The sequence below is a fragment of the Pipistrellus kuhlii genome, unplaced genomic scaffold (assembly GCF_014108245.1).
Source record: "Pipistrellus kuhlii isolate mPipKuh1 unplaced genomic scaffold, mPipKuh1.p scaffold_m20_p_1, whole genome shotgun sequence".
Classification (NCBI taxonomy): domain Eukaryota; kingdom Metazoa; phylum Chordata; class Mammalia; order Chiroptera; family Vespertilionidae; genus Pipistrellus; species Pipistrellus kuhlii.
Window position 1 is genome coordinate 118,164,944 of NW_023425404.1, and position 18,838 is coordinate 118,183,781.

Consider the following 18,838-nt stretch of genomic DNA (forward strand, 5'->3'; position numbering starts at 1 on the left):
AAGATGGACTGTACTGAATAGATTTAATAGGGACAATGGGGAGGAAAAAGTTGAGTTTTAAGCCACAAATTGTACTTGTTCAATGGACTAATCACAGTTCCAAGTGAGGGCAACCAAGAGTCATGGAACTGGTCCCTGGTAATTTCTTCTTGTAAATTATGCCCATAAGGGTTTATTGCTGTCTAATCTCCAGCACATTGGTGCCTCAGTTAAGATTTACATTCAGTTCAAGACAATTATTGTTTACTATCAGGTATAAATCTGAGCTTAGAAGTGAATGGGAATACTGATTAGAAAACCCAATACTAACCTTGACTTCATTTCTTACCTTCACTAGAAGGTCCTTAGCCTCCTTCTCCAGCCATCGGGGGTAAAAGGGGTTGTCCATGCGGATGGAGTGGAAGAGCTCTTCTTCATCTTGCCCGTGGAAAGGTGACTGACCAATCAGCATTTCATAGAGGAGGACACCAAAGGACCACCAGTCAACAGAATGGTTGTATTTCTGACCCAGCAAGATCTGTGTAGCCAAAAATTAATAAAAGTAAGGTTGATGAGTGAATACCTTTTATTGGCTTTTTCAAGGCCACTCAGTAAATAATTGATGGTGATGACAGTAGTATGTGGTTTAAAGAAAGACCACACTGAAAATGGTATATTTTGGGAAGCTAATGATTGGATACAAATGAGTAGGCAATCTAAAACTGAGCAAACACTTTTTGAGTTTCAATTTCTACTTTTCCTCTGGCCTTAAGTGAAATAACTAAATTATGTGTGCCATTAGCCTTCATTTCCATCTGCTGATATCTATCCCAGCTCTACAGTGCCTCTGAGGTGATTATCTAAACCAAACCTATGTATTCTACTGTCCTGCATCTTTGCATAAAGTTTCTGTAGGTGACCAAGCATCGAGAGAGGTCATCTGAACAAGTCAATTCCTTAAATCCTAACTAGTCGTGGCTCACAACTAAGAGAGTAAAAATTTGTGACTATGCCAAGAAACAGACTAGGATACCAACTTATTCAAATATAAATATAGATATTGGATGTAAGCACCATGTACACCTTGATATTGGTGCTTTGAGTAGAACTGGTCTGGTCTATTCTTAAAGGTAGTGGATTTAAAGTCTGGAATCCTATCTAATTTTAAAAAGGATTTCACCAGTCCACTTTCTTGCTCAGTTTTCTTTGTACTCAGGCCTTTCAGCAGTTTCCTTTTTAATGTTGAAACATAGAGAGTGCACATGTCACTCTACTCAGTGCTTTTCATCCCAACAAACCATGCTGTAACCTCCTCTAAAATAATATTGTACGTAGGGCCCATCAGTGAGGGAATAAATAAATACAGTGTAGTCTATACACACACTAGAATATTATTCAACCTTACAAAGGAAAGAAATCCTGACACATGATACAACATGGGCGAACCTTGAGGATATTGTGCTAAGTGAAATAAGTCAGTAACAAAGGACAAATATTGTACCATTCCACTTATATGAGGTACTTAGAGTAGTCAATGTCACAGAGACAGAAATGGAACAATAGTTTCTAGGGGCTGGGGGAAATGGGGAATTGTTGTTTAATGGGTATAGAGTTTCAGTTGTACAAGATGAAAAAGTTCTGGAGATTAGTTGCACAACAATGTGATTGTACTTAACACTACTGATTGTACTCTTAAAAATGGTTAAGCTGGCCGAAACCGGTTTGGCTCAATGGATAGAGCATCGGCTTGGGGACTGAAGGGTCCCGGGTTCGATTCCAGTCAAGGGCATGTACCTTGGTTGCGGGCACATCTCCAGTAGGGGGTGTGCAAGAGGCAGCTGATTGATGACTCTCTCTCGTCGATGTTTCTAACTCGCTATCTCTCTCCCTTCCTCTCTGTACAAAATCAATAAAATATATTTAAAAAAAAATAAAAAATGGTTAAGCTGGTATACTTTATGGTACATGTATTTTACCACAATTAAAATACATAGCACTGGCTGGGTGGCTCAGTTGGTTGGGCATGTCCCATGCATGGTGTGTGTGTGTGTGTGTGTGTGTGTGTGTGTGTGTGGTATGCTGGTTTGATTCCCCATCAGGGCACATGCCCCGGTTGTGGGCTCAATCTCTGGTACGGGGTGTGCAGGAGGCAGTGGATCAATGTCACATTGATGTCTCTCTCTTCCTTCCTCTCTCTCTAATTTTAAATGGGGAGGAGAACATCCTATCTTTCATGATGCAAGCTGCCAGGATGGTTTGGGGGAAGCTGCTTTATTACCCAAAGCAAAATGGAGAAGGCATACTAGTACTGAAGTACTAAATTAAAAAGCAAGACTGGAACCTTCATTTCATACTGCAATGTAAGGCTTAGCTAAGTTGTGTGAGTATACACACAAACACACAGAGGTCATTTTATTATAGCATTCCTCATTTGAAATTTAATTTCCCCCTTTGAAAATGGGCCTTTGGAATGAAAGGTAGAATTGTAGCACTGATGAGCCCAGGAAAGAAAAATGACACTATAGTTCTAGTCATCATAGTATTTTCTAGGTCAGCTTTATGTCTTGTTGCTGGTGAACTTTTGATGCAGAAAATAATGTGCATAGCACACATCTCTGAGCCCTATCTGACCTCAGACAGCTGGGAGTGAGGCTCAGGAATACTGTGAAAGTGTCTCTAATATAAGACTTGCTAAACAAACAACAACAAGAAAATAGTTGTGAAGGCCATACTACACACTGCAGGTTCTATTTCTGCCTTAGTCCTCTAGTTTATCATTGTGTTGTTGTGAGGCTCCATGAAAAATAGAAAAGACAAAGTGTTTTGTCATGTGTAAATGACTAGATGCTACATGGTAAACATCTGTCTTGATGAACACTTGTGAAAATAAAGATCAAGTTGCAAACAGAAATTTGCAATCTGCTATTGACTTCCAGTATAAAAACGCTATCCACTAGCCTTAACTCAATGTTAAAATACTAAATTTCACTTTATTTACACATTTAAAAATATACATTTTTATTGATTTCAGAGAGGAAGAGAGAGGTAGAGAGGGATAGAAATACCACTGACGAGAGAGAATCATTGAGCAGCTGTTTCCTGTACACCCCACACTGGGGATCTAGCCCACAACCCTGGTATATGCCCTGACCAGGAATTGAACCGTGACCTGCTGGTTTATAGTTCGATGCTCAACCACTGAGCAAGGATGGATGGGCCTAAATTTTAAAGTTAACTTTAAAAATAAACTTTGTCTTAAGGAGAAGTTTAAAAGTAGACTCATGAGGAATGATAAGGTAAATAAAGACACGCACAATCAATTCAGTAGTTTGCCTTCAGTGACCAGTTCACACGCAATTCCTAGGATGTGCCACAAGGGGGAGCCCCAAGCAATCAGAAACTGCTTGAATATCACATTTTTGTAAACAACTTCATTTGGCAGGAAAAATGAAAAGAAATTTGCAGAACAGGAGACAGCTGTGGTGGAAATTAAGTCATTTAAGGCTAGGTGATGTTAATAAAGAATTTCAGTTAGGAGGAAGAAAAATGTAGATTCCTACTCAATTACATACTGTTAAAACAGAATGTCTGCAAATGCTTCCTGATCTGTGTTAGGGTTTTCCACATAGAATGTGTTTTATTTTATCTATAAGAACCTCTGAGGTAGGTCCTGTTATCCCCAACAAGAGAAGTGATTGGATGGAGGGAGGTTACATGTGTTGAAAATTATGATCTGAAGTCTGATCTTTTTGTTATTTAATCCCAATATTTTAATGAAGCATAAATAGGTTTGTACTGTTAATAACTCTAATAAAATTTAGTTATTTTTAAAATATTTTTTATTGATTTTTCACAGAGAGGAAGGGAGAGGATAGAGAGCTAGAAACGTCGATGAGAGAGAAACATCGACCAGTTGCCTCTTGCACACCCCCTACTGGGGATGTGCCCGCAACCATGCCCTTGACCGGAATCGAACCTGGGACTTTTTAGTCCGCAGACCGAAGCTCTATCCACTGAGCCAAAGCAGTTTCGGCAAAATTTAGTTATTTAAAACTATTTCATCTCTGGTGGGTTTGAGCAGAGTGAAGATATTTTAGTACTGGGGTGGGGAGGGGCCATGACTGAAAGGATATGCTGTATCACTCAAGACTTGGAGAGATGACCTAAGTAACATGAGTACCATCCCTCATCCTATAAAATAAAGAGAAAATATGCTAGTTGACTGCCAAACCCTCACAAAATGGTAGCACTCAAGGCCAATAATGAGGGAATATGTTAATTGACTGCCATGCCCTCAAAGATGGCAGTGCTCATAGCCACAAGATGGTGGTGCCCAGTCCCCTCAGTCCCACCAGGGCAGCAGGTGCATGGCATGGCTGGGCCCACTCCAAGGCAGGCCCAGCTGTTCCGCACTCCTTCCTCCAGAGTTTCCAGTCCCCTCAGCTCCCCAGCCTCCCAGAGCTGGCCTGAGGTGCAGGCAAGCCTTGGATGGCGCTGCCCAGCCCAGGCATCTGAGGCTCAAGTAACCAGGGCCAGCTGAGGTTTGCGCTGCTGGCAGTGGCAGCAGCAGAGATGTGGTGGGGACTTTGCATTCCCCTGATCGCCAGGTAGCCTCCCAACCCTGAGGGCTCCTGGACTGTAAGAGGGGGCAGGACGGGCTGAGGGACACCCCCCTCCAGTGCATGAATTTTCATGTATCAGGCTTCTAGTATCGGGTCTAGTAATAATTAATGTTGTTTTTTAACATTCGTTTAAAATCTTGCTTGGCATTGACTTGTATTGACATAACCTTCAAACACGTGGTATCTACAGAACATGTGAAGTGCAATTAACAAGTTTTGCTTGAAAAAGTTTGTGTTTGGTTTGGTTTTTGTTGCAAAACTAGGGCTACGAAGATGGCGGATGAAGAGCATATTCGGCACTGCATGCTTTACGAGTTCCAGTTAGAAAGAAAAGCAAGTGAGGCTGCAAAAAACATCTGTAGTGCTCTTGGTCAAGATGCAGTTAGCGCCAGAAAATGCCAGCGTTGGTTTGAGAAATTTCACTTGGGAAATTTTTCGTTAGATGACAAGAGTGGTCGAGGCCGTGTGTCCAATTTTGATCAAGAAGCTCTTTAAGCTCTTTTGGTGCAAAATCCTCAAATTACCCAACAAGAGCTTGCGACAACTTTAAATTGTTCACAAAAAACAATTTCCAATCAATTGTGTGCACTTGGCAAAGTCCAAAAGTTTGGAAAATGGGTTCCTCATGAGTTGACCGACAACAACCGTAATCAAAGAGTCACAATTTGCAGTTCGCTCCTCTCTCGTCAAAACCGTTTGCCGTTTTTAGAGCAAATTGTTACCGGAGATGAAGAATGGGTGCTGTATGTTAATTTGAAAAGGCGGCCTCAATGGTTGGACAAAAATGAGGCTCCGCAGCCCATGCCAAAACCTGACTTGCATGCGAAAAAAGTGATGATGTGTGTTTGGTGGAATTTTAAAGGAATTCTTCATTATGAACTTTTACCATCTAACCAAACCATTACAAGTGCAGTGTATAGTGCCCAATTGGAAAGGTTAGCCCAAGCTTTAAGAGAAAAAGTACCCGTGCTGATTAATCGGAAGGGCGTAATTCTTCACCACGATAACGCACGACCGCATACTGCAAGAATCACTGCTGAAAAACTGCGCCAGTTGGAATGGGAAGTTCTCCCTCAACCTGCATATTCTCCTGATATTGCCCCTTCCGATTACCATTTGTTTTGTTCTTTGCAAAGCTTTCTTCTTGGAAAAAAATTTAATAATGAAGAATGCCTCAAAAATGCATTGACCGAATTTTTTGTTTCAAAATCACAAGAATTTTACAACAGAGGGATTAAAATACTTCCTGAGCATTGGGCACAAGTAGTAGAAAACAACGGCAACTATATTGTTGATTAAATTTTGCTGTATTGTTTAAATAAATTCGATTTAAAAAAGTATTAGAAAACGACATTAATTATTACTAGACCTAATAAAAGAATAACAGCAGCCCCTTATGTGCAGCCATAATCATGCAATAATAAAAACAAATTCCAATCCTCAACCAGAATACTTAAAGTCTTATGATTTTCAGGGAGGAAGAAGCAGTGGTACTTGGCCTGGTTGTGCTGGGTTGGGAAGGGGCACTGCACATCCCTACCTCTGGGGCGATGTAGTCAGGGGTCCCGCAGAAAGTGTTTGTCTTGGCATCTCCTAGCATGTTCTCCTTGCACATTCCAAAGTCCGCTATCTTGATATGCCCATCTTTGTCTAGCAGGATATTATCTAGCTTCAGGTCTCTGAAAAACAAAAGCATAGCAAAACCTCGTTTCAATTATTACAATGCTGTTAGGATAGAATTGTCCTATGAGGGTGGTCTCATTACTCTAACTAGGGCAGTCCTCTCCTGGCTGCCCCCTTTGAAATGGGGAGACTTCCTGGATTGTCAGCCTGCCCTGTAAGCACTGCAGCTCATTACTGACCATTCCCAAGGGAGAGGTTCTGGACCAGGTGACACAGAGCTGCTGTCATCAACAGTCGGTATGGGCCGTCCCTGAACCCTTACAGAGAATTCCTGGTCAGGACTGTGCAATTTCCTCAGAAGAGCCCAGAAGCCCACTCTTCTGGGCCCTTTTAGTTGTCCTTCATCTTCTCTTTGTGGCAGGTTCTCAACTGCCCCTTCTCCCTGTGTGGCTGTGCTGGCCTCCAGCTTGTTGGTCAGCTTTCATCTAGCCCCCTTCTTTTCAGTTTTTAATCCCTGCTTAATTTGCAGTGAGTCAGAAAGCAGACAACTGAACTTTTGAAGATTTGTATGCCAAGTAAGCGTCAATTATGTTTTGAGAAAGGAAGTAAGGGGATTGAAGTGCAGTAGCTTTCATCCAAGAAGGGTGAAACGATGGTGTATGATGAAGAAATTTAGGACATCCATTCACAAAAGAGGGTACACGTGATAGTCTGTGCAATTCTACAAGGTGTAGGCTTATAAGTTTCCTTAGGTGTGCTTGAGTGTTCAGGGGAGAGCTCCCTGCTTCCCCCACCCAAAAGGAGGGCATTCAGTCAACATTTCTAGGTGGCCCAAAGCAAATACAGGCAAAGACAAGACATGCAGGAGACAGAAGTGAGAAAGCAACAAGATAGCAAAGAGAAAGAAAGCAGAGTATGGGAAGGAAACGAGAAAAATGGAGGTGAGAAGAAGAATAACAGTAAGGATTGGAATAAAGAACAAAATAAGGTCAGAACCTTATTGCTTTGGAGACTGGAATTCCTCACTTGGTTGCTGTTAAATCAGTGTTATCACCATGAGCAGGAAGCTGGGGGTGAAACTTTGGGCCACAAAAACACCCTGGGCATTTCATGACACTGAAGCACATCGACCGCATTAACTGGATCATGAAATACAGATATTTCAGTGTGTCTGAACAGGTAACACTTACCTGTAGACAATGCCTTTGGAATGGAGGAACTGCAGACCAAGAATGATTTCAGCAGCATAAAACCTGAGGGGAGAAAAATCAGTTCACCACCAAGTTATTAACAGGATAAAATAAACCCCATTTTACCCCATGAGTACTCTGTGCAGCCCTCTGCCTAATGTACACACACCTTTGTAGGAACACAATTTATCTGTGTACACACATCATTTTGTTTCATCTGAACAAAAGGAAGATATCCTCCCCGAGAGAATGAAGCAGAGCTGGTTTCCTAAGTTAGCCCTCCCTGCAGCTGGTGCTCATTCTTACATTTTGGACGACAATACTCAAACTGCCCCCTTTTCCCCCAACAGAACATACATAAACATTAAATGCAATTGTATAGTATGATAGGAAAGTAATTTTCCCTTTTATTATAAAATATTTTTATTGATTTCAGAGAGGAAGGGAGAGGGAGAGATAGAAACATCAATGATGAGAGAGAATCATTGATGGCTGCCTCCCGCACGTCCTCCACCAGGGACATAGCCAGCATCCAGTCATACGCTGAACTGTGACCTTCTGGTTCATAGGTCGATGCTCAATCATGCTGGATAACATGGGTAGCAGGTGTTTGATGGTTCTCAGGCCTTACAAAACTGGGAAGGGTGCTGGACTGAGTGGATCCTCTCCAGCACGAAAAATGCCTGATGGTTTCTCTGCAGTGGCTATCCCTTACAATGATCTCTGGGCAGTGTGCTGATGGCTCCTGGAGGCCACGAGATCAGTGGTATGAATCTCAGCAAGGCTTCTGCAGGAGCCAGGAATAAGTCCATATATCAATCCGGTACACACACCACTGCTCAAAGCACTCATTAGGAGCCAGTGAAAGATTATTGAAGAAATACGGGCAGTCTGCCTGGCCGGCATGGCTCAGGGGTTGAACATCCACCTATGAACCAGGAAGTCATGGTTCGATTCCCAGTCAGGGCACATGCCCAGGTTGTGGGCTCGATCTCCAGTCAGGAGGCAGCCGATCAATGATTCTCTTTTATCATTGATATTTCTAGCTCCTTTCTTCCTCTCCCTCCCTCTCTGAAATAAATAAAAATATGTTTTTAAAAAAGAAGAGAAATAAGTCTGTATCCAGCATTTGAAAATGGGCCTGGTGACACTATTAAAAAAAAAAAAATGGCTCAGTGGCTTGACCATTCAGGAAAGAGGGACCATGGGGGCCGGGGGAGGGGTGGGAGTGGAAGGGGATCCTCAGCTGCAGTCCCCATGGGTGTAGGCAACCTGTTTGACTTGCTTACATTGAGGGCTGCCCACGAAGGTGAAGGTTTATTCTCAGACTTAGGGCCCCTCCCGGTTTCTGAATTCTCATGCTCGGAGCCACATGCTTTATGGCTTTGCATTGACCTTTCCACGAAAGGCCTCAGCTGAAGCTTTATCCTGTGGTGCCTTTAAAAGCTGTGCTCCACTGGATTGCCTTTTTTTTTCCCCCCCAAAGGTCAAACGTTTTCTTCCATGCTCACATCATCTAGAAGCCTGAGGAACTGGGGCATCTCCTTGAGAAACTACACAGTTGATTTCAAAACACAGAGAAATGAAACAACACTGACAAGAATGTAAGCTTCACAAACTAGGAACATGGTTGCCTGGTATGATAAATTCTTGGGGGTAACTTGTCCTGGGAGGTAAGTGTGCTGGGTGAGGAAACAAAAACGCCACAGAGAAGGAGGGAGGATTCTGTGGGTTTTTGTGGGGGCATAGAACCTGCCACAAACAGTGGAAAACGCCAGACCCTTCGAAGAGCTCTTACGTTGCTCTGCAAAGGTCAAACTTGTGGCAGCTCTGGATGTGGTACATCAAGTCTCCTCCATTGAGAAATTCCATCACAAAAAAGAGGTTTTCCTAGGGAAAAACAAAAACAGTCCCAATTTTTGGCTTAAAAAGGAACACAAGCATTACTTTTTAAAGGGATGTAGGTGATTTCACAGGAGCCAATTCTGTCTTCAGATCACTTATAAAAAGATAAATTCATTTAGATGATCAGTAGCATTTCTATTCCCCCAGAAGCCAGAGAGCCCGTGGAACGCATGCTGGGGAGCACCTATGCTGGGACTCAGCAGATGGGGCACAGTACGACTGAGGGTCCCACTGGACCTGCCTGCCCAGCGGGATGGTGTTGGGCCTGTAGTGAGTGCTGATGGTATACCTATGAAACTGACAGTGTGTAGGAGAGTAAACACACATTGCGGCTCTGCCTCCGGGGGCAGGGAGAAAGCATGCATTCATTCAACACTCAGTAAAGAGTTCTGAGCACAATTTGCAGGCATGGCCTTGTGGGAGGACTGAGTGTGAGATGCTCATTGCTGCCTCATCCATGAGACACAGTCCTGCCTTCAGGGTGCTTACAATCAAATATGGCCTTTTTCTCTCCAGTGCAGACTTTGCTTGGGGCAAGCCCCAGCTTAAGAGTGTGTTGCCCCCAGTAGAAGACATCATCTGTATTTTTAGAGCTGGGGGTGGGGGGTTGGGGGGAGAGCTTGAGTGGCAGCATCTAAGGCAAGGCTGAGATCTTCAGGGTGTGGTCAGAGTTTTAGAGGTGGGCACCATTCCAGGAAGCCTGAGCTCCTCCTACTGCATGAGACAATGTTTTTGATAACTGTATTCATAGCACTCAGCTATGATTCTTTAGAGTTCCCATGAACCACAGAATTAGTAATCCATAAAGTGTGGAGACATGTGTCATGACTGTGCATAAATTTGCACCTGAAAAACCTCACCTGGTTGACTTTTTAACAGAATTAACCTTTAAGTTTTGATGTGAAACTAACTGGGGCCTCAGGGCATGCCATGTGATGGTAGAAACAGCATTCTGGTCTGACAGTGACATATATTGCCTGTTATACATGCCACAGAACCAGGGAAAACCAGTATTGTGGCAATTATCTCAACAATTCAGGCAAAAGTAAGCGTTATCTTCCTGTTTTTGTTTTTGTTTGTTTGTTTGTTTGTTTGTTTTTTCCCCCCAAAAGTTGACCTTAAATGGGAGGTCCCTGGTACCCCCTCGTCCTCTTGTGGGCAGGCCAAAGTCCTCTGCTGACATAAATCCAAACACTGATACTCCAAACATTCTTGGAGATTGATCATTTGCCTCATTTGCACACACCTGCTTTCTCATTAGCGCATCTTCCCTCGAGCTCTTCTTGTCATATGTACCATATGAATAGCTCCTAATCTTTACCTTTTTACCCAAAATTGTGATGGCCTGTACACATAGAGAGGGATCACCTATGTATTCAGGAGAATGGAAGGTATAAAAACTTAAAGTGAGACCATTTATTACAGTGCTCAGATGAAAGATTCCCTTTAATTGTTAGGATGTTTACAACTTTCTATAAAGTCTGAAACTTCAGGATCTACAAATTGTCAGATAGGACTTGGAGAAAGTGGGGGAAGGCAACTCGAGGGAAAAGGTCGACATCACTTGTATACACCCCTGGCATGGCAGTCCCCTGGGTTCTCACGTCTAACTCAGACTCTCACCAGTGGTGGGAGTTTGGGGGCTGAATTTGAGCATCGACAGAGAGTCAGTTTACTGTGGGGCTCAGTCAATTTAGTACCATGGGCATTCCAGGAAGCTCACGCTGATGTAGTGGTTACTAATTAAACAGTAATGGAGATTTATAGCATGCTGCATGTCACATTTAATCCCACTCAAAGACATTATGGCTCCACAATAAATCTCCCAAAAACAATCTGTTCTAGTTCTATCTTTATATGAAGCTGGGGGCACCAAACAAAGCCCATTGGTCGTTTTTGGCTATTAATGATGGCATTTGGCCTTTGGTTTGGGTGAATACCACTGAAAACATGGGCTTTTTAAAGGGGGATAAGGGCAGTCCGTGCTTGGAAGTCCAGCTTGCTTGGGCAGGATGGGGAAACTTGTTCTTCCTGGAGAGGGTGCTGTTTTGAGGACCTTTGCCCTCTTCTAGGGGTTCTGATAGCAGTTTGGAAGTTTCAGGGAACTGTTAGGTCCACTCTGGTCCCAATGAGATAACTCTGTGATGAAATTAGCATGAATGAATGTACATACAAACCATGCAGTTATGGAATTTGGATTTTGAGTATCACATTTTGAAGGATGGATAAACCTTTTCAAAGTTGAATCTCAAATTCTATTCATAAAATTTAAATATAAATACAATAGACTCAAATTTTCATAAATGGATGGAAAGGGAGTGCTCAGAGAGGAAGGTGACCTGCAGCTGACCTGGAACTCTGCAGGAGCACTATAAAAAAGAAAAGTCTGCCCACTGGAGAAACTCCAGAAGTCAACTCAGGGTAATTGTTAAGACTATGGTCTTTGCTCTTATTCAGACCCGAATTCAGAACTTGGAGAAGTTACTTAGCCTCTCCTGAGCCTAATAGTCTTCACTTGTGAAATTTAGGGAATAATATTCCCACCTCATAGGGGTGTTGTTGAGCATTACATGAGATTATATATGTGGAAAGCTGGCTCAGGGTTGGCACTCAGCATGCACATGATAACTGGTGCTTATTGTAATTATAGGGAACAATTTATTTATTTATTTAAAAATATATATTTTATTGATTTTTCACAGAGAGGAAGAGAGAGGGATAGAGAGTTAGAAACATCGATGAAAGAGAATCATCGATCAGTTGCCTCTTGCACACCCCCTACTGGGGATGTGCCCGCAACCAAGGTACATACATGCCCTTGACCGGAATCAAACCTGGGACCTTTCAGTCCACAGGCCGACGCTCTATCCAGTGAGCCAAACGGTTTCAGCTATAGGGAACAATTTAAAAGCCAGTAAAAATAAAAAAATAAAAAATACAGCAGCTCTTCCCAGAGGAAGGAACTGAACAGTCCTCTAGCTCTTGACACAAAGAAGAAAACGGGGCCTTGGCTCTCCTCCAGTCTGTTCTTCCTGTTCTGGTCCAGCTGAGAGAAAATGCAGACCAGGCTCAAGAGGGGAGCATTAACTCCTGGGCTGTGACCTTATTTCACTGGTGTGCTAGTAGACCTCTCTTCTTTAGGCCTGGTAATGCTTTAACTGATGCAAATGATTCTTTGGGGCAATGAAAGTTGACATTGTGATGGTGTTGGGGGATAGGATGCTCTACATCTGCCTGAGACTTAGAATTTGTCAACAATGCTGGCACAACATTTGTGGAGTGGAAACTCTTGATTCTGATCTATCACTAACTAGCCTATAGCCAGGTAAATAACTCCATCCCTGAGCCTCAGCCTCAGTCTCTGAAAAATGAGAAATATCAGCTACATTTCCCTTTACTAAACACTCCCTGATTTTCACCATTTATATTTCACATTCATTTCCACTCCACCCGCCCCCCTCCATTTTTCTTGGGGGAAGAGGTGAAATTAATAAACTGTGACTGTTGAGCACATTATAAGACTAATGTAACATTTTCCAAATAATACAATATATATTGGTAAAAAGATGTTATGCTTGCAAAATTATTAAGAGAAGTCTGTGTCTAGAAGCAATGCACATTTGAAGTAAAATTAAAGAAATAGTGGTGAGTCTTTCCTTTGAACCTTTCTCAAAGGAGGAAAGCTTTATGGCTGGGTTGATGGCCCACCATAACACCCCAAATGAGATAAAAAAGTAGAGGTTGGAGGACTTCCTCCCTATTTAAGTAGTCTTCTGGTTATGCTAATAGAGATTGGTTATTCATTGGGGAAAAATTCTTCTGTGTTCTAAGGGTCCTGACTGCTTTAACATTTGAATTAACCCCATCATAGGCCAATGGCTGGAAAGAAGATTGGTAGAACAGATTGTGGTTTAGCACTTTTTTGAATAGACAACAAGAGTAGCAGGAGACTGACTTTGTTTCTGAATCTTGTGTTTTATCCTTTTAGAAAGAATACCAGCCACACTGCCTGAAATCTGGCTGAATGGAAGTCTTACAACTAGTACATTGAGTCTAGTAGGAGGATCAGAAGAGTGGAAGGAGCTAGTCTGACACCCATGTATGGCGTTGTTTTATCAGGAGGGATATCTCTGCTGTTGAGGCCACTGGTGAGGAGCAAGGGATCCCAGTCCCACCTCAGACTCTCAGCTAGGGTTCTACAGCTGGGAAGAGAATTCCTCATAACTTCAGGCTGTAAAAGCCATCAGGGATTGTAGCTGAATGAAACAGAGACCGTGGGAGTCCCAGCAGTCCCTTTTAAAGGGCCAGCACATGGACTTACTCTGATTTGATCACTCTGGACTCCAGTGATGGAGAGGGATGGGAGCTTAAAAGGAAACTGGGATATTCATGGAGGAACTGGATTGCCTGGCATCAGGGAAAGAACTCAGGGGCAGCTTTCTTGAAATGGGGATGCTTTCAGGGGTCATGTTCCTGTGCTAGGACCTCCCCTGTTGCAGAGCTGATTGGCAGCCATGTCTGAGTTTCCATCAGCTTGGCTCACACTGTTCACTCTGCCCTGGTGACACCCTAAGACCCTACCCTATTCAATTTTCAGGCCCATCCAAATTATTTGCAGTGGCTTTTCTATATAAATGGCCTGTTCTGGTTCAGGCTTCAGACTTTTCTAAAATCTCTGAAACTATAATAGCAATAGCTAGTATCAAATGCCCCCTACCTATCAATAAGAGGCCCAAGACCTGGCACTAGCATTATCTTGCCTTGGTTCACAGCTTGGCCCCACCTGAGCAGGTCCAAGCTCAATACAAGTAGCAGCCATCTGCAGATGGTTCTGTAGCTTCTGAAGGGTGGCCCCAGGAAGCAGCTTATTGTATCTCCTGGGAGGCCCTAGAGCCAGTGAACCTGGTGGACAGCTTCAGACTTTACCATATTACAACTCTACACATCCACAAGTGACACCAAAGAAGTAGACTTAGTGAGCACCAAAGCCCCACTGAAGCAAGTCCTGCTCCTTAAGGGTGTCTCCTGTACAGCAGCTCTTCCATTGTAGACACAGCTGGTCCTCACAGCCAACTGGCCTGGAGGTCAATTCCTCCCAGTGACACCAATAGCAATAAAAATTCGACTACAAGTCTGTTCACATAACCCATACAAGGACATACCTAGAATGCCTAGTTCATGTGATTGGGGAGGCTGAGCTACTGAGCCCTATAGGACACCTACTACACAAGGCCACTCTACCAATTCCAGGAGATATAACAGCTCTACTTAATACATAGAAAGAAAGACATGGAAGCAGTCAAAATGCAGAGACAAAGAAACATATCACAAATAAAAGAACAGAAAGAGATCTAAATGAAATGGAAGTGAGCAAACTATTAGATACAGAGTTTAAAGCAATGGTTATAAGGTTGCTCAAGAATCTTAATGAGTCCTGGTTGGTTTGGCTCAGTGGATATAGAGTGTTGGCCTGCAGACTCAAGGATGCCAGGTTCGATTCCGGGCAAGGGCATGTACCTTGGTTGTGGGCACATCCCCAGTAGGAGGTGTGCAGGAGGCAGCTGAATTGGTGTTTCTCTCATTGATGTTCCTAACTCTCTGTCCCTCTCCCTTCCTCTCTGTAAAAAAGTCAATAAAAATATATTAAGAAAAAAGAATCTTAAGGAGAGGTTCAAGGGACTTAATAAGAGCATCAAAGGACTTAAAGAAACTTTCAAGGATCTTAGTGAGAATTTCAAAGACATGAAAAAGGACCAGTCAAAAATTAAACATACACTAACTGAAATATAGGGATTCAACAGTGCAGCAGAGGATTCTTAGAATAAAAGAAACAAGTTTGAATATGAGGAAGCAAAATCAGAAGAGCAAAAATAAAAAATAATAAAAAAAATATGAAAATAGTGTAAGGAACTTCTGCAAAAACTTCAAGTTTACCAATATTTGCATTATGTGGGTACCCAAAGGAGAAGAAAGAGAGTAAGATAATAAAATCTTATTTGAAGAAATAATGATAGAAAAATTCCCTTGCCTGGTGAAAAAAATACTAGACTTAAAAGTGTAGAAAGTGCAGAGAGTCCCAAGCAAGAGGAATCCAAAGAGACCTACACCAAGACACATCAACATTAAAATGCCAAGGGTTAAAGACAAAAAAGATAATCTTAAAAGGAGGAAGAGAAAAGTAGTTAGTTACCTACAAGAGAGCACCCATACAACTCTCGACTGATTTCTCAAAAGAAACTTTGCAGGCCAGAAGGGAGGGGCAAGAAATATTCAAAGTGATGACAAGCAAGGACCTGCAACCAAGATTACTCTACTAGAATTAAAGGTCAGATAAAGAGTTCATAGATAAGAAAAAGCTAAAGGAGTTCATCACCACCAAATAAGTATTACATTAAATGTTCGGTGTTCTTAAGAAGAGGAAAGGAGCTGAAACCGGTTTGGCTCAGTGGTAGAGCGTCGGTCTGCGGACTGAAAGGTTCCAGGTTCAATTCATGCAGGAGTAGCTTTCCTTCCCCAGGCTGCCAGCATCAGCTTTCCTCTGGCACCCAGGGCCTGGGTTTCTCTCCGGCCACCAGCTAGCATCTGGACCCGGGTTTCCCTCGCAGCCCCAGTTTTGTCCTGAAGTATGTCTGGTCTAATTAGCATATTACACTTTTATTATTATAAATGGTTGATACACTGACTCTGAAATAGTGTCAGAAGTAGAGGAGGGGTCCTCTTCATCAAGGTTTACATTTTTACTTTTACTTAGTGCTCCCCCCAAAACAAACTTTTAGTTGAAAATTATAATCTGTAAGAGCTGCCTTTTTTGACATCCTCAGCAATGTGGTCACGAGGACATGGAGGGGCTTCCTGTCTCAAAATAGACCACGGAGCTGGGGTCTGGGCTGCCCAAGCTGTGTATTGGAAGAAGTGCCCAGGTGGGGGTGAATTTGCATCTGGCCAGCACTCCTGGTGGGTACACTGGATGCTGGGCTCACCCAAAAGTCCCACTGGCACACTTACACACCTATGTTAGTTTGGTCACGACAGCACTCAGTTTCTTAGGTATGTTTGTAAGTTAGAAGGCTGGAGCAATTCTGGATCTGGAGGACTTTATTTCTTCCAAATTAACCTATAAATTAGAACAGGTTTCTTGCCTTAGTCATAAGGAATGCACCACTAAAAATCTTAACAGATAGTCATATATGTACTTTTTATATCTAAATGTAGTGTGTGTGTGTGTGTGTGAGAGAGAGAGAGAGAGGGAGGAAGGGAGAGAGAGAGAGAGAGAGAGAGAGAGAGAGAGAGAGAGAGAGAGAGAGAGAGAGAGAGAGAGAGGCTCTGTAGACCAACAAACACATTCATTAGGGCCTGTTTATATTTCTACTGTAAACTCTCGTTAGTAAAATTCACTGCCTTCAAATAGATTCATTAGTATATATCAGAAATAATGTGCTCAAGTTTTTGGAAGTTGGTATCTTACAAAAGGAACTCAGAGGAACTCAGGCTCAGTTGTATTTACTGGCTTAATTGTCCCATGGCGTCTCCTTGCAGTACTTTCCTTCATAACAGAAGTACAAACAAGACTCCATTTCATGAATTTTTAAACTGTTTTCCCTGACATGATTAGGTCTCTAATGAGAGGCAATGTAACAGTTAGGCCTATGGACTTCACCACCAAGCTGCCCTAGTTTGAATCCTGACTCCATATTCATAGCTCTTTGACCTTTGGAGTATTGCTCACCTTCCTTAGAGGGGCCACCACTGCCGGTTTAGGCCCCATCCCTATAAACTGGCAGTAGGACATCCTTTGAAGGGTCCCAGATTAGAAAGGGTGCAGGCTGGGCTGAGGGATAAACCCCCCACCCCCCTCACCCCCTTGTGCATGAATTTTGTGCGCTGGGCCACTAGTCACACTATAATCTTGGATGCTACAGCATTTATTATACATGCTTAATATATGATACACTTATCTATAAAATGGAGATAGTAATAATAATACCTACTTCATAAGGTTGCTGTGAATATTAAATGCCCTAAAAGGTGTAATGTGCCTAGAACATGGACTGGCACATAGTACTAGTAAATTCTCTATAAATGTCAGCTGCTGTTATATTTATGACTGTAGTTGTTACATATAATATACATGTCAGCTGCTGTTATATTTATGACTGTAGTTGTTACATATGATATACATGCCATGCATGTTGCAAAATATAGATTCACAAGCACCGAGGGGGTCTCAGGAACAGACCGAGTTTTACAGAATATGATTGTGAGGTGAAAATGACCCTCTACTGAAGATTTCAAAGTTACTAAATTATCACTGCTACAAAGAAAAAAAGATCCTCCCCCAAAAGGAAGAATGAATTACTTAAAAATTTTGAGTGATTTTTCTACCACCTTATGATTATATGCTATATATTCTCAACATTTGTCGAAGGAGTAGGTTATTCCTGTTCAGACTTAGGCTACTGAAGAGCAAATTCCCACAGTAAAAGAAATACCTAGGGCTTTGCACTTTGTCAAAACATCAAATTCAAAGAGATCTGGAATAAATCTGAGTCATTGATAGATTCAAACGAGTACTACTATTTGTAGTGTTGACAAGGAGATTTATAATAAGTGTTTGATACCAACTCAGAGGCCCTTTTTCAGCTCACCTGAGTTGAAGCTGGCAGGCTAAACATGAAAAAGTGTAACCAGGCTCAGGGTAGTAGTCATCTGGTTACATACTTTTAAAATCACTTTTAGTCTAAATAATGCAAATAGAGTAATTATTTCAGAAAAGAACAACAACAACAAAAAACAAAACAGAAAGATCTAAAAAGAGAGGCATCATAAAAATAAAAATCTATTTTCACAATATGACAGACAAATGATTAAATGCAAAATTAAAGTGATAAATTAAACAGAACCTGTTGTATAGTTCTCACAGGACTGTGCACACACAGATATCATTTAGAGAAGTTGAAAGTCAGGGCTGTCAAAATATATCAATATTTAAAACACGATATAATAGTTCTTTAAAAGAACATTTTGCGAATGAATATTCTAGAATAAGAAAAGGGGAAAATGTAATGGTGGACTCAGAAGGTAATATTTTTTTATAAATTATGATCTAACTTCTACACTACTTTCCCCTTAGAATGATTACATTCCTTTTAAATAAGAGAATGAAAATAAAGAACTTGGAAAATCATTTAGCAATGATGACTATTCAATATAGCTAATGATTGCCAAATGTTCATGTATTATTGAATAAATGAGAACTTTATAACAGTAAAGAAATTAGCTAATGATTTTATCAAAACAATAACAATTAATTTTGAAAGTACACAGAAAACTTGGCAAATATAATGCAAATGAGGCCAACATATATATACTCCTTGTCCAGGAAAAATAATGTGGGGAAGGAGGAAAAGAATAATTGTAACCATTTTTTGTGCTATTTTTTTCTTCAATGCCTAGTAAATTAATGTGACAAATTTATACAGAAGATTTGCAATGCCTGAAGAAGAAATAAAATTATAATAA

The 18,838-nt window shown here is 41.7% G+C and overlaps 1 protein-coding gene across 1 annotated transcript in view; it reads right to left on the bottom strand.

The window, feature by feature from the left end:
* The window catches only part of PRKCQ (protein kinase C theta), a 126,534-nt gene that overhangs the window by 11,882 nt on the left and 95,814 nt on the right, over nucleotides 1–18,838 (bottom strand). The window contains exons 13-16 of the mRNA XM_036461247.2: nucleotides 9,213–9,304; nucleotides 7,415–7,477; nucleotides 6,142–6,280; nucleotides 329–517 (exon numbers count right to left, since the gene is read on the bottom strand). Coding sequence (XP_036317140.1) covers nucleotides 329–517; nucleotides 6,142–6,280; nucleotides 7,415–7,477; nucleotides 9,213–9,304 — 483 coding nt within the window. The remainder of the gene's footprint in view (nucleotides 1–328; nucleotides 518–6,141; nucleotides 6,281–7,414; nucleotides 7,478–9,212; nucleotides 9,305–18,838) is intronic.